The sequence below is a fragment of the Solea senegalensis genome, linkage group LG17 (genome assembly GCF_019176455.1).
Source record: "Solea senegalensis isolate Sse05_10M linkage group LG17, IFAPA_SoseM_1, whole genome shotgun sequence".
In the NCBI taxonomy this organism is placed as follows: domain Eukaryota; kingdom Metazoa; phylum Chordata; class Actinopteri; order Pleuronectiformes; family Soleidae; genus Solea; species Solea senegalensis.
Genome location: NC_058037.1, coordinates 18,585,343 through 18,608,011, shown reverse-complemented (window position 1 = coordinate 18,608,011; position 22,669 = coordinate 18,585,343). Strand labels below are relative to the sequence as shown.

The 22,669-nt window shown below is 42.3% G+C and overlaps 1 protein-coding gene across 5 annotated transcripts in view; it reads right to left on the bottom strand.

Moving 5' to 3' along the window:
• Positions 1–22,669, bottom strand: part of LOC122783837 (collagen alpha-1(XII) chain-like) — a 106,397-nt gene that overhangs the window by 39,847 nt on the left and 43,881 nt on the right. For 2 of the 5 annotated variants that reach the window (XM_044048725.1, XM_044048722.1), the window contains exons 24-43: positions 21,806–21,935; positions 21,123–21,259; positions 19,744–19,873; positions 18,849–18,988; positions 17,620–17,752; positions 17,144–17,161; positions 12,960–13,099; positions 8,065–8,194; positions 7,731–7,870; positions 7,505–7,634; positions 6,510–6,649; positions 6,114–6,243; positions 5,892–6,031; positions 5,215–5,344; positions 4,967–5,106; positions 4,756–4,885; positions 4,534–4,673; positions 2,169–2,298; positions 1,927–2,066; positions 131–260 (exon numbers count right to left, since the gene is read on the bottom strand). In XM_044048725.1, the coding sequence (XP_043904660.1) occupies positions 131–260; positions 1,927–2,066; positions 2,169–2,298; positions 4,534–4,673; positions 4,756–4,885; positions 4,967–5,106; positions 5,215–5,344; positions 5,892–6,031; positions 6,114–6,243; positions 6,510–6,649; positions 7,505–7,634; positions 7,731–7,870; positions 8,065–8,194; positions 12,960–13,099; positions 17,144–17,161; positions 17,620–17,752; positions 18,849–18,988; positions 19,744–19,873; positions 21,123–21,259; positions 21,806–21,935 (2,578 nt within the window). The remainder of the gene's footprint in view (positions 1–130; positions 261–1,926; positions 2,067–2,168; positions 2,299–4,533; positions 4,674–4,755; positions 4,886–4,966; positions 5,107–5,214; positions 5,345–5,891; positions 6,032–6,113; positions 6,244–6,509; positions 6,650–7,504; positions 7,635–7,730; positions 7,871–8,064; positions 8,195–12,959; positions 13,100–17,143; positions 17,162–17,619; positions 17,753–18,848; positions 18,989–19,743; positions 19,874–21,122; positions 21,260–21,805; positions 21,936–22,669) is intronic. The other 3 variants (XM_044048723.1, XM_044048726.1, XM_044048727.1) reach the window with 3 other exon arrangements.

The window sequence follows — 22,669 nt, the reverse complement described above, 5'->3', positions numbered from 1 at the left end:
GGCAAAAACTAAAAATATCTCTCTGTCAAAATTCATCGGATTTAATCCGACCTTCTACGAGATTACAGATTTGGCATCAATTTAAATTTAACGTGATTCAGATCCAACATTCAGAATATTCCAAACTCACTTGTTTTCCCGTTTTCAGACATCGGTTTCCCCTCCATCTCGTGGTAGACGGGCACCACGGTGACCGTGTACTCAGTGTCCGGCTCCAGGCTCTTCAGGACGGTGGAGGTCGTGCTTCCAGATACCTGGTCCTGGTCAGGACGAGAAGAAAAAGTATTTAGAGAACGGTTAGAAAAGTCTTGTCCAGGAAATGAGGGCCTTGGTTGCAGATGCAGAGAAATTCATCTGTGAGTAAAAATGTGTTTAGTTGGATGCAGCAGCGTCTGGCCGGAGCCGTGTTTGTGCATCAGCAGAAGCTCAGAGAAGACTCCTTGTCCTCGTCCCCGTCCTAGTCCCCGTCCTCCAGCACAGTCACATTTGTTCTCTGTTCACTTAATCCAAAGTGAAGTCCTCACATCTGCCAGTAGGCTGAGATAATTTCACTTGTCTGCAAATCAAATCATCTCATTCCGCGACATGTCGTCAACCGAGTGACATAATGTGGAAGGAAAATAAAAACAAACCCCCTCGAGACGCCACCACCGCCGCTGAAAACAGTCCACACTGCTTTCAGAGACGAGTCAAACGATCGCACGTCCACGTCAAATGTTTTCAGTTAACTTTTTTTTTCCAGCTATGAACCTCAATAACTTCATATTTGACATGTTTTCCAAGACAAGAGGACATTTTACTGTGTTCCATCAAAACACCGTCGTTTCAACACATGTGGAGAAAATCTGCCAAAAACTAACTCAAAGACGCTCACACCTGCTCTGACCTAACCAAGTCAGTGCTGTGAGCGCCCCCTGTGTCATGAAAACAACAAGAAAAACAGTCTACGATGTCTACAGAACACGTTCATGTCTTTATCTCACTGTGAGACACACTTTTCCAACAGGAAACTGAAGTTTGTAAAACACTCACTCTCCCACACCAAAGCCCATAGAGAAAATCAGTGATTTTAACATCACAGCACACAGGAGTAGTTGATCCACTGCTGCCTCCATCACTAAGTTCAAATGTCTTATTTTATGAATTCGGCATTTGAAATATTTCATTTAGACTTAACTTAGTGACACAAAGTGACCACATGAGGCAGCAGTAGACCAGCAGCTCCTGTGTCCCTGCAAGCTAAAATCACTGATTTTCTCTATGGGGTTTGGTGTGGGAGAGTGAGTGGTTTACAAACTTCAGTTTCCTGTTGCAAAAGTGTGTGTCACAGTGAGATAAAGACGTGAACGTGTTCTGTAGATATCACAGATAAGGAAAAGAAGTAAGAAAGTCACAATTTTTATTGCTATTTTTATCGCTACGGTAGAAAATATGTTTGCAAAACTTGATGACATCGATTAAAACTCATCCTTTTCTTTTGTGTGTTCTAAAATGTGATGACTCTATTAATAAATCTCCCTTCAACAGGGGTCACAGGGGTCAGTGAAGGCCACATTGTAACAATTGTTATAGTCGTTTGAAATTTGATTTTCTTTTTTGCTTCTCACAACAGGCTGAAAAAAAAAATATTCACAATAAAAGACAGATGGTTTTACAAAAGTCAAAATAAATAGTTGTCAGTACGTGAGGGGACGGACAGATTTCCTCTGGTCACAGTAGCTGAAGTGGTTTGAATTAAAACAAACATATTTCGTTTCATAATTCGGGCGTTCGCCATGACCAACCAGGAAGCTAATGGAGCGTGGATGAAGCGCTCAGCCTCTGCTCACAGTCCAACATCTGGACCTGGCAAAGCCTGACGGTTACATCAGAGCTCACATGACCGCTCTGAGGAGAACGTGAGATGATTATCAGAGGAGGTCTCACCACTTCCTGCTCTCCGCCGGCCGCCGGCACCCAGATCACGATGTACTCGCGCACGTTGCCCTCTGGAGGCTCCCAGCGGACGTTCAGGGTGGTGGTGGTCGGATCGGTGACCTGCAGGTTCCTCACGAAGCCCAGGGGCCCTGAGGCGGAAAACAAGATGGTTCATCATTGTGTTATTTTAATATTTCTGAAATAAATGATTCAGTCGATGTGACGTGAGCTGCCCTGCTTCACTGACTCACTTGTCTTGCCGTTGTCAGACAGGCTGGGTCCGTCTCCCTCTGCGTAGACGGGCACCACGGTGACGGAGTAACGGGTGTCCGGCAGCAGCTTCTCCAGGACGGTGGAGGTGGTGCTCTCGGACACTTGCTCCTGCAGAAGAACGCACAAGACTGACCTCAATAACCTGCAGAACTGCCCTATAACAGGGATGTGGAACTCCCTACCAGCCTGAAGCGACTCGACCTTTGACCTCCAGCAGAAGAGGGAAGGAAACAGCTGGCGTTCACTAAATGAACCTATAATTTGCACGTGTTCAACTGAAGCCTGTAACTCTCACTCTCCCACACCAAACCCCACAGAGAAAATCAGTGATTTTGGCTCGCAGGGACACAGGAGCTGCTGGTCTACTGCTGCCTCGTGTGGTTACTTTATGTCACTGAGGTTAATCTGAACGAACATTTTCAAAACCTGAACTCATAAATGAAGACATTAGAACTTAGTGATGGAGGCAGCAGTGGATCAACAACTCCTGTGTGCTGTGATGTTAAAATCACTGGTTTTCTTTATGGGGTTTGGTGTGGGAGAATGAGCGGTTTACAAACTTCAGTTTCCTGTTGGAAAGACTTGAACACGTTCTTAAGACGTCATAGACTTAAAGTGACAAAGAGTTCATCTGGAAAAATCTGTCCCTTTAAAACATTTCATCTCTGAAAATTAAACAATTAAATGAAAACACAACTTGTTAATGCTAAGTTTATATTCCAGTGTGTTTTTATTATCTTCCACTTGAGCCACGTGTCAGCCCCCCCCCCCATTTTCTTAAATTATAAACTGTGTTTATTGACAACTTTAAAGAAAACCACATAAATGGGGCCTTTAATGACGTTACTCCGGCATGAGTCATGTTTATAGTTTTCCTTCTCCACATTCCTCTGGCACAGGTGATAAAAAATAAAATCCTCGTTCTGTCAGTCGAGGGAAACATTTCAAACAAACAGGAATCGTCTTGTTGTTCCTCGTCAGATTAACAGGGATTTACAGCGGCAGCTCCAGCACCGATGACAGATCCACGCTTTTGTGCTGCTGTCAGAAAGCATGAGTCAGCACTTTATATCAAACCCCCGCTGAGAGCTTTGATCGTATTCTGACGAGCAACAGTTCAAACTAAAGTCGGACTCTGAGCCTGTGAATCACCGTCTGACCACCAGGGTTTGTTCAAGAATGATTTTTGTCTCGATCGAGTTTTTACTGGAGGTCAGGATAAAAGAAGCTCAGATCAAAAAAAATGTTAAAGATGAACCCAAACCAAGTCAACTAAACCTGACTCAAGCCAAGATAACTTGACTCATGAACCTGAGCTAATTCAAGTTAACCTGACTCATGAACCTGAGCTAATTCAAGTTAACTTGACTCAAGCCAAGATAACTGGACTTAATTCAAGTTAACCTGACTCTTGAACCTGGTCTAATTCAAGTTAACCTGACTCATGAACCTGAGCTAAAACCTGACTCATGAACCTGAGCTGTTAACCTGACTCAAGCCAAGACAACTGGACTTAATCAACCTGACTCTTGAACCTGGTCTAATTTAAGTTAACCTGACTCATGAACCTGAGCTAATTCTTAATCTCACTCATGAACCTGAGCTAATTCAAGTTAACCTCACTCATGAACCTGAGCTAATTCAAGTTAACCTCACTCATGAACCTGAGCTAGTTTGACTCCACCCCTGGCTGATTGTACTCAATTCCATTGTAACTTGCTTTGGTTAAAAGTGTCTGCTAATTCAAGTTACCCTTTAATGTCATGTCATTTCAGTTAACCTAACCCAACCTTAGTCAAGTCCAATTAACTTGATTCAACTGAAGCTAACCTGACACAATAAAATGATTCAACTCAAGTTAAACAGATCCAAGTTGAGTTAACTTGATTAAACTCAAGATAACCTGACTAAGACTTTATTTAATTCAAGTTAACCAGACCCAGAGCTTTACTTAACTCAAGCTAACCTGACTTGAGAATTAGATGTATCTAGCAAACCTAGCACAACTTCACACAAGTTTAGTTTAGCTTTAGAAATTCATGTTAACTTAATTTGAGCCAATTTAGGTATACATGATTCAACTGGAGTCAGGTTAACTTGGGTCAAGTCAAGTTAACTCAGCTTGACTCAGGTTAACTTGAGTTAGAGCTAGTTCACTGAGGTTGAGTCAGGTTAACTTGAGTTAGATCTAGTTCACTCAGTTTGAGTCATGTTAACATGAGTTAGATCTAGTTCACTCAGTTTGAGTCAGGTTAACATGAGTTAGATCTAGTTCACTCCCCTCAGGTTGAGTTTGATTCCTTGAGTCAGGTTCTTCTCGTGTGTAGAGCGATGTGATCTTACCACGATCTCCAGCCCTCCGTCAGCAGGAACGTAGATGACCTTGTAGCCCTGGACGTTGCCGTCGGCAGGATTCCAGTTGACCGTCAGCGAGGTGATGGTCGGGTTGGTCACTCTCATGGTGCCGACTCCGCTCAGAGGAACTGACACGACAGATGCTTCATTTAATATTCAGTGTTAAAGTGAATGTGAGCGCTAACGTTCAGGTTCTCCGCGGCGACTCACGCGTCTTTCCGTTCTCTGACTGGCGCTTCCCCTCCCTCGCCGGGTAAACCGGTAACACCGACACCGTGTACTCTGTGTCGGGCAGCAGGTTCCTCAGGACCATGTTGGTGGTTGCTGCGGGAACTTGCTCCTGATTAAAGAAATAAAACGTGAGGTTAGGTGTTTTAGTTCTCGGGGGAAGAAGCAGATCAATGTCGCAGAGTTGTCTCACCATCTCCTCTCGCCCGCCGGCGGCCGGCACGTAGAAGACCTTGTAGAGGCGAACAGCGCCGTCGGCCGGCTGCCAGTCCACGTTCAGAGAGGTCATGGTGGGGTCGGTCACCTGCAGGTCCTTCACGCCACCCAGTGGCCCTGAACGGGACGAGATGAGAATCTCAAGATTTTCTTAAATATCTGACGACGAGCTGGTGTCGTGTGTGTGTGTGTGTGTGTGTGTGTGTTCTCGTGATGCGCTCTTACTTGTCTTTCCGTTGTCGGAGATGCTCTGTCCGTCTCCCTCGGCGTAGACGGGCACCAGAGACACGGTGTACAGGGTGTCGGGCTGCAGGCCTCGCAGGACGGTGGTGGTCGTACCTGCTGACACTTTTTCCTGCGTTCAGACACAAAAACACGCTGGTGAGCAGCTGCAGCTTCGGCTACGACAACAACAACTGACGAGTGCTGGTTATTAGACTACTGAAAAGCAATGAGCCTTTAAATCTATGTCAACTCTAGTCTATAATGTCTTAAGAATACAGATTGTCACATGACCTGGCCGTCACAACACAAAACTGACATGTTGTATAGAGAAAAGGATTTTAGCTCATGAGTGGCTCCTTCATACATGGGAGCCACAGCTCTGTGGTCAGTCTGTGTCACTGAGGTTAATCTGGATTAAGATTTTTTAACCCAGAAGTCACTATAATAAGTGTGAGTGATGGAGGCAGCAGTGGATCAACAGCTCCTGTGTGCTGTGGTGTTAAAATCACTGATTTTCTCTATGGGGTTTGGTGTGTGAGAGTGAGTGTTGAGTTCCTTCTTGGGAAAGTTCATTGGTGACTTCATCACTTTTGCTTTTAAAGCTTTTTTTATCCAAAACAAGCTAAGAATGCGTGTGTTTGTGCTTTGATGGGGAAAAACGGTTCACGTGGTCTTACCACGCTCTCGTCTCCTCCGGCGGCAGGAGTGTAGACGACCTTGTACTCTCTGACTTGACCCTCGGCGGGTTCCCAGCGCACATTCAGCGTGGTCATGGTCGGGTTCAACACCTGCAGGCTCTTCACTCCCCCTGGTGGTCCTGAGGAGAAACACACACACACACGTTAACTCCAGGAAAGTCAGCTAACAGACTTCTGTGTGTTTCAGTGCTGCGCTCTTACTCGTCTTCCCGTCCTCAGACATGCTCTGTCCGTCTCCATCCGGGTAAACGGGCACCACAGACACGGTGTAGAGGGTGTCGGGCTGCAGGCCTCGCAGGACGGTGTTGGTCGTACCTGCCGACACTTTTTCCTGCGTTTAACCGACAAAATTGCACTCGTTAGCTGCTTAAAAACTCACATTAAAACAACCAGGAAACTAGCGTTCACACAACCTGCGACAACAACTACGTCCACAGTCACGCGCAAACAAGAGCCACGCAAGATCCAACTGTCGTCCACTTGTTTCACGACTTTGCAACGTCGGATTAGCAAATCATTCGGTGTGTGTGTGTGTCGCAGATTTTGCGAAATTCTCTAACACAAAATCTGCATCTACTCAAGTAGACGTGGTCCTACCACGCTCTCGTCTCCTCCGGCTGCGGGGACGTAGACGACCTTGTACTCTCTGACTCGACCCTCGGCGGGTTCCCAGCGCACGTTCAACGAGGTCATGGTCGGGTTCAACACCTGCAGGTTCTTCACTCCCCCTGGTGGTTCTGAGGAGAAACACACGCACACACGTTAACTCCAGTCTGCGACGAGTTCTTCTCATTTGTCCCTTTTTTTGTTTTAAATAAGTAGATTTAGGTACTTTAAGTAGATTTTGGAACTTTGCATAGATTTGGAATTTTAAGTAGATTTTGGAATTTTAAGTAGATTTTGGAACTTTAAGTAGATTTTGAAAGTTTAAGTAGATTTTGGAATTTTAAGTAGATTTTGGAGTTTAAGTAGATTTTGGAAGTAGATTTTGGAATTTAGATTTGGAATTTTAAGTAGATTTTGGTAGATTTTGTTTAAGTAGATTTTGGAATTTTAAGTAGATTTTGGAATTATAAGTAGATTTTGGAATTTAAGTAGATTTTGGAATTTTAAGTAGATTTTGAATTTGAATTTTTTTAAGTAGATTTTGGAATTTTAAGTAGATTTTTTTGAAGATTTTAAGTAGATTTTGGAATTTGAAGTAGATTTTGGAACTTTAAGTAGATTTTGGAATTTGAAGTAGATTTTGGAATTTGAAGTAGATTTTAAACTTTAAGTAGATTTTGGAATTTGAAGTAGATTTTGGAACTTTAAGTAGATTTTGGAACTTTAAGTAGATTTTGGAATTTGAAGTAGATTTTAGAGCTTTAAGTAGATTTTGGAATTTGAAGTAGATTTTGGAATTTGAAGTAGATTTTGGAACTTTAAGTAGATTTTGGAATTTGAAGTAGATTTTGGAATTTGAAGTAGATTTTGGAACTTGAAGTAGATTTTGGAATTTGAAGTAGATTTTGGAACGTTAAGTAGATATGGAATGTTAAGTAGATTTTGGGATTACAAATAAATTTTGTGTTTCAGTGCTGCGCTCTTACTCGTCTTCCCGTCCTCAGACATGCTCTGTCCGTCTCCATCGGGGTAAACCGGCACCACAGACACGGTGTAGAGGGTGTCGGGCTGCAGGCCTCGCAGGACGGTGTTGGTCGTACCTGCCGACACTTTTTCCTGCGTTTAAAGAACAAAATCGCACTCCTTAGCCGTAAACACACGCTTTTTTTAGATGTGACTTCCTGCGCTGACGGGACGTATGCGTGGTCCTACCATGCTGTCATCTCCTCCGGCCGTAGGGACGTATAAGACCTTGTACTCTCTGACTCGACCCTCGGCGGGTTCCCAGCGCACGTTCAGCGAGGTCATGGTCGGGTTCAACACCTGCAGGTTCTTCACTCCCCCTAGAGGCTCTGAGGAGAAACACACGCACACACACATTAACTCCAGGACAGTCAGGACACTTCCTCTATGATATAAGATAATTACAGATACAAGAATTTTCCATTTTACACATAAAAAAGTTTTCACGTATCTCCAGACGTCCCCGTGACATGGCTTTGAAAACTTTGTAATAATATTCTTGATTCTGCTCTGAGGTTCTTACTGGTTCTTCCTTGGTCGGCGACGTCGGCGCTGACACCGGTGGAGTAAACTGCTGCGACTTTGACAGCGTACGGCGTGTCGGGCTTGAGCTTCTGCAGGACGGTGCTCGTCTTTTTCCCTCCGACCTGAATCTGAAACAAAACAATAAACATGCATTCATTATCTTTCATTGCAGTTTTATTGGGACACGGTCACAGGAAAGAAGTTAGCGTTCGCAGAGACAGAGAGAAGACAAAGACACGAAAAATCCTCGAGAGTTGTTGTTGGCTCGACATGTTTGTTATTAAACCAGCGTGAGTGTGTTTGTCTGCGCTGTAAACACACACACACACACACACACACACACAGATACGTGAGTTTCATCACAGACCATAACCACATGCTAAATCAGTCGCTACTTTAATCGACTTTTTGACTCAGAAATGAGACCAGATTTTACAAAATGTCTGCCGCGCTGCACTGAGGAGGACCAGAGACGAGTGATCCAGACCATAAACCACTCAGGAAAATCTTTATTTATATCACAATTCAACTCATTAGAAGGCTCATTTTCTCCTGGACTTACATGCTAACCAGTGGAGTCGCCCCCTGATGGACAGGTTTCAGACACCTCTGAGGACAGAGACAATGTCCAGAAACCTCCATTCACCTGCCACTTCATTAGGTACACCTGTTTACCTGTTCATCCTCTCACCTGTGCTCCTGTTCACCCGCTCACCTGTACTCCTGTTCACCCGCTCACCTGTACTCCTGTTCACCCGCTCACCTGTACTCTTGTTCACCTGCTCACCTGCTCACCTGTTCTCCTGCTCACCCGCTCGCTTGTTCTCCCGCTCACCCGCTCACCCGTTCACCCGCTCACCCATTCACCTGCTCGTGAATCAGCTGATCACCTGCGAGCAGCGAGGTGTAAACAGCAGCTGCTGAAGTTCAAACACGAGCAGACGAGCAGAGCAGATGACGGCATTGTCGTCGTTTCCAGAGTGTTTCCAGAGACCAGTCTGGTCTGAGGTCTGAACAGGTGTCATCTGTACCTAATAAAGCGGCCTCTTACCGCTGATCTCATCGCTCCGTTGCCCCGCCCCCAAAACTAAACTAAACTACTGGGGTTATTTACTCACGAGTAAGTGAACAATGTCTCTGTGAGGGAATGGAAGCAGACGGCGGGGAAATCCTGAGCAAACAACTCCTGCACTGCATCATGGGATGGATGCAGCAGTGTAAACACATTTGTCAAAGGGCATAAACAGTTTGCCTGGTAGCTCGGAGATAAACAGCAGACGAGCGTCGCTCCACATTTACATCAGCATGTCAGGAATCCAGACATGAAACATGTTCCTGCAGCTGCTGTGAGGCTCATCAGCAGATCATCAGTGATCATCAGTGGCTCCGCCGGGGATTCAATGTTTAAAAATCGAGTCTGATGAAATGAAGATTCATCAGACTCGATCCTCATTATTTCATCAGCGTTACGATTTTTGACAAAGTCTGGCTGAGACTCAGCAGCTGCGTCCTGTTTTTCTCTGGTTTCACTCTTTGTTTTGCTGTTGAAACACCAACATTTTCCCTTTAAATTCTAGTTATTTTCCTCTATTTTTACACCGCTGTGTTATCAGACTACCCATCCATTATCTCGTCCGTTCATCCTTTAAAGGTGCAGTGTGTTTCAGTGTGTTTCTAAACCACTCACTCTCCCACACCAAAGCCCATAGAGAAAATCAGTGATTTTAGCTCACAGGGACACAGGAGCTGCTGGTCTACTGCTGCCTCGTGTGGTCACTTTGTGTCACTGCAGTAAATCTGAACAGAAAATTTTAAAAGCCAAATTGACAAAATAAGACACTTGAACTGAGTGATGGAGGCAGCAGTGGATCAACAACTCCTGTGTGTGTGATGTTAAAATCGACGATTTTCTCTATGGGGTTTGGTGTGGTGTGTTATAAAACATTTTAGCCACTTAGCAATAGATTCAACTGATATAATCTACGTGTTTAAGTCTACGATATCTGAAGAACCTGTTTTTCACGACTTTTCCAACAGGAAACTGAAGTTTGTAAACCACTCACTCTCCCACACCGAACCCCACAGAGAAAATCAGTGATTTTAACATCACACACACAGGAGTTGTTGATCCACTGATGCTGCCTCCATCACTCAGTTCAAATGTCTTATTTTGTCAATTCAGCATTAAAAATTCTCTGTTAGGATTAACCTCAGTGACACAAAGTGACCACACGAGGCAACAGTAGACCAGCAGCTCCTGTGTCCGTGAGCTAAAATCGACGATTTTCTCTATGGGCTTTGGTGTGGGAGAGTGAGTGGTTTACAAACTTCAGTTTCTTGTTGGAAAAGTCTGTCTCACAGTGAGATGAAGACGTGAAACATGTTCTTAAAGATGTCGTAGACTTACAGAGCAGTTAGTGGCTTAAATGTGTCACTACCTCACACAACCACGCTTTAAAAAAAAGAAAGAAACCCTGAACGCTGACTTGAACGTCAGTCAAGTGTTTCTTCATGAGTTCAGGATCTCTTCGCTTCTCTGAGAAAAATAGGATGAATGTCTGCTTTCTGCTGCTGCTGCTGCTGCTGCTGCTGCTGCTGCTGCTGCTGCACCGGTGCTTTATGTTAAATCATTAAATACCCAAAAATATTACAGCGGAGAAGCTGAAGAAGCCGAGCACTGGAGTGGTCCTGCTGTAACTCACCGAGGAGTAAATCAAAGCCATCGCACACAGAGGCAGAGGAGGAGGAGGAGGAGAGGAGGAGGAGGAGGAGGAGGAGGAGGAGGAGGCTGAGCGGACAGAAAAGTCTTGGCCATATTTCACATTTCTACCATTGTCCACAAATCCCATGACAAAGACCCAAACCAACAATAATTTGATCTACGATCAAATATTGTGTCGTTATTCAAGGTCCAAGCCGCACAGTCAGAGTCTTTGTTTCCAGATGAACGAGTGAAACGTTCACTCTCACCGTCACCAAAAAACACTCAACTGTATGTCTTCAAACCTTCAAACACTGAAAACAACAGTAAAACAAAAGGTTTACACTGGATTGATTCTGTCTTATTATTATTCACCCGTCTTATTTGGTGAATTCGGCTTTTGAAAACCCTCATTTGGATTGAGCTCAGTGACACAAAGTGACCACACGAGGCAGCAGTAGACCAGCAGCAACTGTGTCCCCACGAGCTAAAATCACTGATTTTCTCTATGGGCTTTGGTATTTTCCAGCTGATTTGGCGAGTGTTTTGTTTCCACCAAGAGCAGCAGCAGCAGCAGCAGCAGCAGCAGCAGCAGCAGCAGCAGCAGCAGCAGCAGCACAGTCTGTGCTAATCACGTGTCAGTAACTCAAACCCTGAACAACCCGTTCATGACATTTTCTCAGCGCAGTGAGGAGACCCTGAACTCATCGCGCTCCACAGAAAACATTTGACTGAAGTTAAAAACAACAAACACGACAGCAGATGCTCAGAGTCTGATCAGCGAGCACAGATCTGTGCCGCTGACATCATGATCCGACCCTGACTCGTTGTTTAAGGGAAAACTGTCATAACATCTCAGAGAAGACTCTGAGAAGACTCTGAGAAGACTCGCACACATTCTTTACGTACGCCGTCGCTGATGCTGCTGCTGCTGTTACTGCTGCTGCTGCTGCTGTCACTGCTGCTGCTGCTGCTGTTACTGCTGCTGCTGTGTTGTGAGTGTTGGCGTCTTGGTGCAGAAATGTGAGCGTGCAGACCTTGCTGTCATAAACCAAATGTCAGAGTGTGATGAAGGAGAGCAGCGTGTCCAGGAGACTTTGTCTCACTGAGACCTGGATGAGTCTCACTGTCTGTGTGAGACGTTCTTCATGTCTTTAACTAAAGAAGAAAAACATCCACTAAAATACAAATACATGAATACTTAATCATAATTATAAATCAATGCTTTTCAGCAGCTACATCCCATAATTCCTTCTAGATTTCACCATATTTATAGTAAAACGCCTCAAATATATTATACTGATGAAATGAAATGGAAAAAAGTCACTGCTTAAATTTCTTTAACTTACGGAAAAAGACGGATGTTAAGGGAAAACGTGGACGTTAAGGGAAAAACATGAGCAGAGAAACTGTTCATGAGTCCAGAGAAACAAACTTAATCCTCATATCTCTCATATATCAGGATACATAAACTCAGATTATGACATAAAACATCACAGAACGACTTACAGAAATATTGGTTTGACTTAAATCCTAAAATATAAATATGGATTTATTTAATAACATTTGGGTAATAATAAAATACCCCACGCCCCAGCAGTGTTTGATCTGGAACACAAAGTCCTGTGGCAGATTTAAACGTCCTCCTTTGTCGCATTAACGCGTTCATTAATGAACAGTGGAGTGAAGTTCGTTCCCTGAGGTGACAAAGAAAGCAGTGAAGCTGGGAAACGCCGCGCCCCGAACATGCCGGGAAAATACACCCGACACACCCTGGACAAACACACGGCCGGACCCAGTGTGCGTTCATGATGGTGTAATAATGGGAGAGAGGGACAAAATAATCCCTGAAGCGCAGCCAGGCCTGGTTGTAAAACTTCATCTCATGAATAGTTGTGCTCTCCTGACACGGTTTAGCACGAGTGTGGTCCGTTCTTCTGCTTTTCTAACAACAATGGACCAATAATAACGACTGAGCAACACATCGTACTGGAAATATTATGGTTTACGGTTGCAAATGTGGAACTAAAATCATGTCTCCACTGACAGTTGGTAGTTTTTCTAGTTCTTCGGGGTCGTTTGGGCGACACAAACACACGTGCACTCATGTGTTCATGTCCAAAATTCTCACACTTTGTGTAAATTTGAAATGCTGTGAGGCAAACAATAATAAAACCAGGCAGTGAACTCACCATGAGCGGTTCGCCTCCATCGACGGGACTGTAGGTAATCCTGTAGTTCTGGACGGGGCCGGGGGCAGCGTCCCATTTGGCCGTCAACGTGGACGTGGTGGCGTTCAGAACCCTCAGGTTTCGAGGAGGCTCTGGAACCACTGACGGGACAAAGAGACACACGGTGAGACAAACGCGACTAAAGGGGGTTTTAAGTGATGGTGATGACGAGGACGATGATGATGATGGAGATGATGCTCCTACAGTGTAAGCGGGTCATGGATCTGGTGATGGGAGGTGATGAGATTCACAACAACAACAACAACGGCAGCAGCAGAATGTTGAGTGAAGGTGTTCAGAGCAGGACTGCAGTTTGTGGATTAGCAGAAAAAAAAATCATTTGTGCACATTTGTGCTCAGTCTCACTAGAGCTGTTGTGTATCGCTATATCGTGATATCGTATTGTGACTTAAATATCGTGATAATATCTTATCATGACTTAAATATCGTGATGATATCGTATTGTGACTTAAATATTGTGATAATATCGTATCATGACTTAAATATCGTGATGATATCGTATTGTGACTTAAATATGTGATAATAGCATATCATAACTTAAATATCGTGATAATATTGTATCATGACTTAAATATCGTGATAATATCATATTCTGACTTAAATATCGCGACAATATCGCATCGTGACTTAATTATTGTGATAATATCGTATGATCTTAAATATCGCGGATTATATCGCATACAAATAATATTGTATCGCGACTTAAATATTGTGATAATATCGTATCGTGACTTAAATATCGTGATAATAGCATATCATGACTGAAATATCGTGATAATATTGTATCATGACTTAAATATCGTGATGATATCGATTGTGACTTAAATATCGGATAATATCTTATCGACTTAAATATCGTGATAATATCGTATTGTGACTTAAATATTGTGATAATATCGTATCATGACTTAAATATCGATGATATCGTGACTTAAATATGTGATAATAGCATATCATAACTTAAATATCGTGGATAATATTGTATCATGACTTAAATATCGATAATATCATATTCTGACTTAAATATCGCCACAATATCGCATCGTGACTTAATTATTGATGAATAAATATCAAATATCGCGCGACTTAAATATCGGATTATATCATCGAAATATCGCGGATAATATTGTATCGCGACTTAAATATCGCGGATGATATCGTTGTGACTTAAATATCGATAATATCGATCATGACTTAAATATCAAATATCGGACTTAAATATATCGCATATCTAAAATATCGTGGATAATATTGTATCATGACTTAAATATCGATATAATATCTTATTCTGACTTAAATATCGCGACAATATCGCATCGTGACTTAATTATTGTGATAATATCGTATCGTGACTTAAATATCGTGATTATATCGTATTGTGACTTAAATATCGTAATATCGTATACTTAAATATCGGATAATATCGTATCGATCACTTAAATATCGTGATAATAGCATATCATGACTTAAATATCTTGATAATTGCGTATCATGACAAATATCTTGATAATAGCGTATCATGACTTAAATATCATGATAATATTGTATCATGACTTAAATATCGTGACTTAAATATTGTGATAATATCGTATCGTGACTTAAATATCGTGATGATATCCTATTGTGACTTAAATATCGTGATAATATCGTATCACCATATTATCACGATATTTAAGTCGTATTGTGACTTAAATATCGTGATATAGCATATCATGACTTAAATATCGTGATAATATTGTATCATGACGTAAATATCGTGATAATATCGTTTTCTGACTTAAATATCATGATAATATCGCATTGTGACTTAAATATCGTGATAATATCGCATTGTGACTTAAATATTGTGATAATATCGAATCGTGACTTAAATATCGTGATGATAACATCGTACCGTGACTTAAATATCATGATATTAATGTCGTATCGTGACTTAAATATTGTGATAATAACGTCATACCTTGACTTAAGTATCGCGATATTAATGCCGTATCATGACTTAAATATCGGGATAATGTCGTACCGTGACTTAATATCGTGATAACATCAGATTGTGACATAAATATTGGGATAAAGTCAGTTCATTTCACTTACTGTACAAATTGTAATAACGTTGTACCGTGACTTAAATATCACGATAATAATATTGTACTGTGACTTAAATATTGTGATAATGTGACATGGTGACTTAAATCTCGTGACAATAATATTGTATCGTGACTTAAATGTCGTGATTATATCGTACTGCGGTGTCTCTGGGTGTTTTGGTGGATAAAAAGTTTTTTTCAGATTCTCCTGAGAGAAGAGCTTTGTTCAAACTTTAAATACGAAACAAAATTCAAGTGAATTCAAAGTAAGCTGATCTGCAAACCTGCAGCAGAACCACTGCAACAACACATGCAACATGAATGAACGTGGAGGTTCAGGTGATGATGACGATGATGATTTTTCACTGTGACAACATAAATGTTAGGATGATGATGAGCGATGATGGAGGATTGTTGCTGGTCCAGGTTCACACCACAATCTACAAACACCACGTCTGCTCGTAAAGAACATTTAAAAAAACGCATTGCGATTTATTCACGCCACGCGGTGGAAAACACGCACGTCCTCGTGTCCTGAGATGAACCAGAGCTGGACGACGTCTGCTCTTCATAAGTGCTCGGCGTTTCACTCTTTTATGTGTTTTTATTAGATTTGGAGCAGACGCCGTTCTCACGTTTCACAACAACTCAGATAAGAAACAGCAGCACGCGTTAGCTAGCGACTAGCTAGCACGCGAGACTCCTGGACTGCTCTTAAGTATTGTTTATCTTATTAGAAGTTGTAGATTATTTCATTATAATTATAGAATAACATGAAACACAGAGTCCTTGGACGATAAAACAATAGAGCAGTTTGTGGCCAAGTTCACGTCTTTATAATCTGGAGTTCGTGATCGTAGCAAAACGAAAACAGACACCAGGAACTCATGATTTCACTTTACATATTTAACTTTTTATGGTGTAAGTTTTGTCTGTTTTTCTTTGTATTTTTGCTCTTGTATGTTTTAACATTTGTACTTCAACTTTAAATACTTGCTTTTAAATTCATGCTATTTGTGTTTAGCGTTTAGCCTTTCTGGCCTTTTATCTTTTGTTACCTACAAAAACAAACAAATAATGTCCTTAATAAAACATTTGTCTGACTCTTTTCTTCATGTTGTGCTGGCTACTGTGTGAATTCACCAATATTAGCGAGCTAACTGTTGATTGGAGCCTAAATCGTGTGTTTTTCTTTGTACTTGTAATCTTACTTTAAAAAAAACGCAACACATGATGCTAGTTCTGTTTATTAACCCAAATAACAAATTATTTCATGAATAATATCTGTTTTCGACTCTTTTCTATATCATCTTGTGTCTACAGTCAAGCTAACGCTGTGAATTCATCAGTACTCGCGAGCTAACTGGTGCCCAAATTTGACTTTGTACATTTAATCATTTTTTGCACTTGTACTTTAAATTCCTGCCTTTAATTGTTTTCTTGTACTACTAGTACGTAAAATTCTTGCTTTCATAATCCCATTTATGCTAGTTCTGTTTATGTTTTAGTTTAGTTTTTCTTCTTAATCTCTTTGTTATGCAGCAAAAACAACATCATTACCTTCACATTTTCTTCATTAGTGAGTGAACAGATTATTTATTTTTCCTTTAAGACGACCTTTATCTTTTAGTTTTTGGCTCTTGTGCTTTAAATTCCTGGCTTTACTTTTTCATTATCCTTTTAATTAAATTGACGGTAGTTCTGTTTATCTTTTAGCCTAATTTTTCAATTTAATCTCATTGTGACGCAGCAAAACAACAAATCATTTCCATAATAAAAACCTGTTTCTGGCTCTTTTCTTCATCTTCACTGACATTAACTCTTGGCTGAAGCCTAAATGTCGACTATAATGACGCGGTAGAATTCACAGTGAACAGTTTGTGGTGTGAACGCACAGCGAGGCACTGAAACGCACGTCCATGCAGTTAAAACAGAGGAAAACAACAAAGTGTGCCACTGTCAACACTGTCTGTGACCGTCCACACAAAGTCATCAACACTGCAATGAAAAGGCGCGTGTCCTTGTCACGTGACCTACCATCTGGAGCCTTTAACCCTAGAAAGAGACGCCGAGAAAACAACAGCGTTATTTGAATGTGAGTAAACATCTGTGAGGATCAAATACTGAACACTGGTTGGTTTTGTTTTGATGATACAGTTCCAGCTCAACTTTTCTCTTCCATCAGTCACAGAACCTGTGTTTTTATTTAAGTTTCTGTGTCGTCACTGAAGAGTCATGAGCACGATTTCAGAATCTCCTTAAAGTTCCAAATTCTACTTAAAGCTCTAAATTCGACTTAAATTTCAGTGGTATTTCAGTTCAGTGACTGTCAAATCTGTTTAATGATTCACTTTCACCCAAAACAACTGCTTTACAAGTCACTACTTTGTGTGTTTCACGCAGCTGATGACGACTCCGCCCACATTGAGGAGGAGCTACGGTAATGGCAAACCTTAGCAAACTGAGCGGAGTCGAGCTAGAACTGTACAACGGAAAAGAGTTCCAGGACTTACGTGTTCGCTCTCGTCCCATCAGGTCCTCGCTCTCCGACTCGTCGGGGTAGATGGCCGTGACGGTGACGTCGTACTCGGTGTCGGGGTCCAGGTTCGGCAGAACGTGGGTGTTCTCGTCCTTGGGCAGGATTTCCTGGTGACGAACACGGAGGCAATGACGGGAAGAAACGTCACAGATGTTCCCAAAAACAACGCTCTTTTTTATATATGAATTCATCTCGTAGTCCTGGTGAGAGCGAGCAGGCGAATGTGAGGAACATGTAAAATGTGTCTGTGATCAGAAAATCGTACAGCGACACATCCCGATATCTTCGGTCTATCGTTGGTCATCGTTTATCAGAGCGCCGAGCGTCTTCACTTCCACAGTTTAAGTGTTTTCTTCGCTGCAGCTGAATTCACACTTATATCAGTCAGAATCACGGGGAAAAGAAAACAGCTTCAGCATCAGAGGCTGTGATCAAGCTGTGTTTTCGGTCAGCGATGGGACGTCCAAATACAAGCTTGTTTGCATATTCAAAGACAGAAGATTAATCCGGTGGCAAAATCTCTTTATAATCCCAAAATCTACAGACATATTCTGCATATTCAAAGACAGAAGATTAATCATCTGTCTCTTAAATCTTCCTCATCAGGTTTTTTTTAGATTCCAGTGGATCCTCGTGTGTAATGAAGGTGTTAATCGGTCTGATCTGTGGTGAATGTGAACACGTTTGTCCACTTTAATACATTTAGTCATAAAACCTTCAGTTTACAGCGACTTTGGAGGAACATAATTACAATAATGAAGTGTTTTAAACATGTTTAGGGCAAAAAAAACAAAGCAAGGAAACAGGTTGTTGGGAAATATTTAAGTCTGAGACAGTTTAAGTAATTCAGTTTAAACAAGCACAGGAAGAAAATAAAAAAAAAGATGTGAAAACTAATAACTTAAGGTGTAAAAAAAGACTCACTTAATAAAATCAAGCCTGGGATATCGTAACAACATGGAAAGTGAAGTTTGTAAACCACTCACTGTCTGAAAAGCCGAATTTTACAAAATAACACATGTGAACTTTGTGATGTTGCAGCAGTGGATCAACAACTCCTGTGTGCTGTGATGCTAAAATGACTGATTTTCTCTCTGGGCTATGGTGTGGGAGAGTGAGTGGTTCTCACAGTGAGTCATGTGACTCATGGAAACCACACGTTGTTTTCTTTAAACAGTTAAACCCGACGACGGCGTCACTCACAAACTTGGGGTCGTTCTCTCCTCTCTTGGTCCAGCCGACACGGTACAGGGCGACGTCAGGAGCGCTGTGTTCCCACGTGGCTCTGAATGAGGTCATGGTCACGTCAGAGAACTGCAGGTTCTTAGGAGCGGGAACGACGTCTGTGCACACAAAAACACACACACACACACGAGAGCAACATGCGTGTTTATGAGGAGGTGTGTATGTGTGTTTGGGTTGTAATTACACCTTAAATTGTGAAAATTAGTACGTACTGTCTGTATGTGTGTGTGTTCTTGTGTTCCTGTCTTTGTGAGGACCACAGGTTCAACAGGAACGTTCTGAACATCCTGAATGTCCTGAACGTCCTGAAAACCCTGAACGTCCTGAACATCAGAAATGTCCTGAACGTCCTGGATGTCCTGAACATCCTGAACGTCCTGAACATCCTGAACATCCTGAACATCCTGAACGTCCTGAACATCCTGAAGGTCCTGAACGTCCTGAACGTCCTAAACATCAGGAATGTCCTGAACATCCTGAACGTCCTAAACGTCCTGAACGACCTGAACGTCCTAAACGTCCTAAATGTCCTGAACGTTCTAAAAATGCTGAACGTCCTGAACGCACTGAATGTTCTAAAAATGCTGAACGTTCTGAGTGTCCTTAACGTTCTAAAAATGCTGAACGTCCTAAAACGTCCTGAACATCGTAAATGTTCTGAACGTCCTAAAATGTCCTGAACATCCTAAACGTCCTGAATGTCCTGAATGTCCTGAACGTCCTGAACGTCCTGAACGTCCTGAACGTCCTGAATGTCCTGAAACGTCCTGAACGCTCTGAGCGTCCTGAAGATCCTAAACGTCCTGAACGTCCTAAAATGATCATAGATCACGTGTAACGGTCATGTTCACACCTGTGATGGCTATTCCCAGCATCGGGGATCCAGGTCCTTCATCGTAGATGGGTGTGACGGCGACGTCGTACTCGGTCTGTGAGATGAGGCTGGACAGATCCAGGGACGTGATGTCACCGTTGACTTCAGTCTGTCCGTTTAAATGGAAACAAAAAATCACTCTGTCAGAGTTTAGATTTAGACAGAGTATTCCTTTGTCTTGTCTGATCTTAACTTATTTCATCTTGTCTTAACTTATCTTATCTTAACTTATCTCATCGTGTCATAACTCATCTTATCTTAACTTATCTCATTTCAACTTGACTTATCTTATCTTATCATAACTTATCTTATCTTATGTTAACTCATCTTATCTTAAGTCATCTCATCTTGTCTTAACTTATCTTAACTCATCTCATCTTGTCATGGTTAAAGGTTTTTTTCAGCAGAGAGTATTTGAAGATTCAGAGTTCAATCAAATGAGTGGAAAAAAAAGCTGAAAATCAGTGTTTTCACACTCAGTTTGTCCATTACATGTTTGACATCTCAGTGAGAGAGAGCTGGGTTTTCTTCTCACTCTGCCAGAGCAGTGATGTTTCTCATGAACGCAGCCGACCTGGAAGATTTGGACTCCAACTCTTGACTCCGTTAGTTTCCCAGAACCAAGACCTGGCTGCTGAACGAAGACATGGCTGCAGAACGAGGATGAAGACATGGCCTGCAGAACGAGGATGAAGACATGGCTGCAGGACGAAGACGAAGCCATGGCTGCAGAACGAAGACGAAGACATGGCTCTGACTGCGAGACTCTGACCTCAGAGTCAGTTTCATATGAGCGTCACAGCTGCAACGCTGGTGTGAAAGTCAACGGCTAAAGAACCTGCCAGAAAGGGAAAGGTCGCAGAGGTCGATCCCTGCTGCTCACACGGAACACATTAAGACGAGAACTTGTCCAGGAAGCACATGGCGTCATTTTCCAAATCAAGTGTTGACAAAGACGCTCTTCGTGTTTCATTCTTAATCTAAGAAACTTAAGAAACTCCTCAAGTACTCAAGATTTGATGACATTGGACAAATAGGATTCCCACACCTTGGTTATATCAAATTCAAGGATGTTCCAGGAACAATTCCCTCCAATTCAAGGACTAGTATGTGCGGACTCAGCTTAAGATGGCAGGACTTGCACTTGAACTTGTAAGCGCTTGTTCCCGTCCATGATGGCGTCCACTTTTTTCACCTGGACAAGTGATTGTCCTCAGGCTCCTGGTCAAAGTCAGTCTTTGTCATTCTGGACATCAAGCAACGCACGAGACAGTGGTGAGAGTTGGTGTTGTGACAAACAACGGAGACATTTACCAAAATTAACAAACTTTCAAGGATTTCCAGGACCCGTGTCTCACCTCTTGGAGGTCTCCATCCTCCGGTTTGTAGGTGATTATGTATTTGCGCACAGCTCCAGGAGCCGCGTCCCAGCGGAGCCTCATGGTGCTGTGGGTCACGTCAGTGATGGTCAGGGCTCCAGCAGGAGGCCTGGGCACTGAGGGAGAACAGGTCCAGTCAAGCTTTAACAATCCAGAACCATCCTGAACACTGGAGAAACTTTCTGCTGTTTTAATAAAGTAAAAACTGCAGCTCGTCTGAGACCAGATTCTTAAAAACAACTATGACAAAAAAACTAAAGGTTACTAAAGTGAATCCTCATTCAGGCACGGAAATGAAACTTAACTTATCTCATCTTAACTTAACTTAACTTAACTTAACTCATCTTATCTTATCTCATCTTAACTTATCTTAAATTATATTATCTTATCTTAACTTACCACATCTTAACTTATCTTAACTTATCTCATCTTAGCTTAGCTTATCTTATCTTAACTTATCTCATCTTAACTTAACTTAACTTATGTCATCTTATCTTATCTTAACTTACCTCATCTTAACTTAACTCATCTTGTCTTAACTTATCTATTCCATTTCTGCTGAATACTGAAAAGACTTTCATTTACATTTCATACACTTAAACCTTTAAATGATATTTTAATTTGTGTTTAAGCTCTGCTGATTTCACGTTATCTTGACTTACAGGTGACTCCTGTTCCTTCCAGAGCGTCGCTGGTGGCTTCTCCGTACAGAGCGTGGAGTCTGATGTTGTACGCCGTGTTAGGAATCAGCCGCTGCAGCTCAACGTTCTTGACGTCTCCTCCAACTCGTAGCTGCACAGAGGAGAATATACAATGTCATCATGATCAGACCACTTTATTTTTATAGTTTACAACAAAGTCCAGTTCTGACTCCAAATGACTTCAATCTCCACCTCAGATGAGACTTAAGCTCCACCTCGGGTGAGATTTAATCTCCGCCTCAAGTGAGATTTACCCGACTTAGATGCAACTCTAATTTTGATGGTTACTCTGATTCTGGGTTCTTAAAGGACTTCATGTGAAAAACACGTGTTCACAATACAGTCAAAGATGAATTTCTTATTCCACGTGAAACGATGACTGTGGATGAGTGATGGTATTTGCCGACACAGACCACCTGACTGGACATTAAATCATCTCCTAAATGTTCCTCTGAGGCGTTGTCATGACCCCGGGGCCATGAGCTCATCCTTCCGTCTGAGCGCTCTACTTTATGTCGGCCTGGCCCCGAGTCTGAACACCGAGGGTCCACTTCCTGCCCAGCGAGGTGCTCGTCATCTCAACGCCATCTGGAAGCTGTAAGAGAGCACGGGGCTTAATCCCGCCCCCCGCCCCCATCCCCCTACCCTTTGAAGTCAATGTGGAAATGCTGAGCATGCGAGAGTGTGTGTGTGTGTGTTTAAGTTATTGTGTACGTGAACATAAATCTGTCACGGACGAGTTTCACAACCTAAACCAACAAAAACCACGGCGTGTTAATGTTGAGAGCGTAACGTCCACATGCAGTTGTCATGGTTACGCCAACA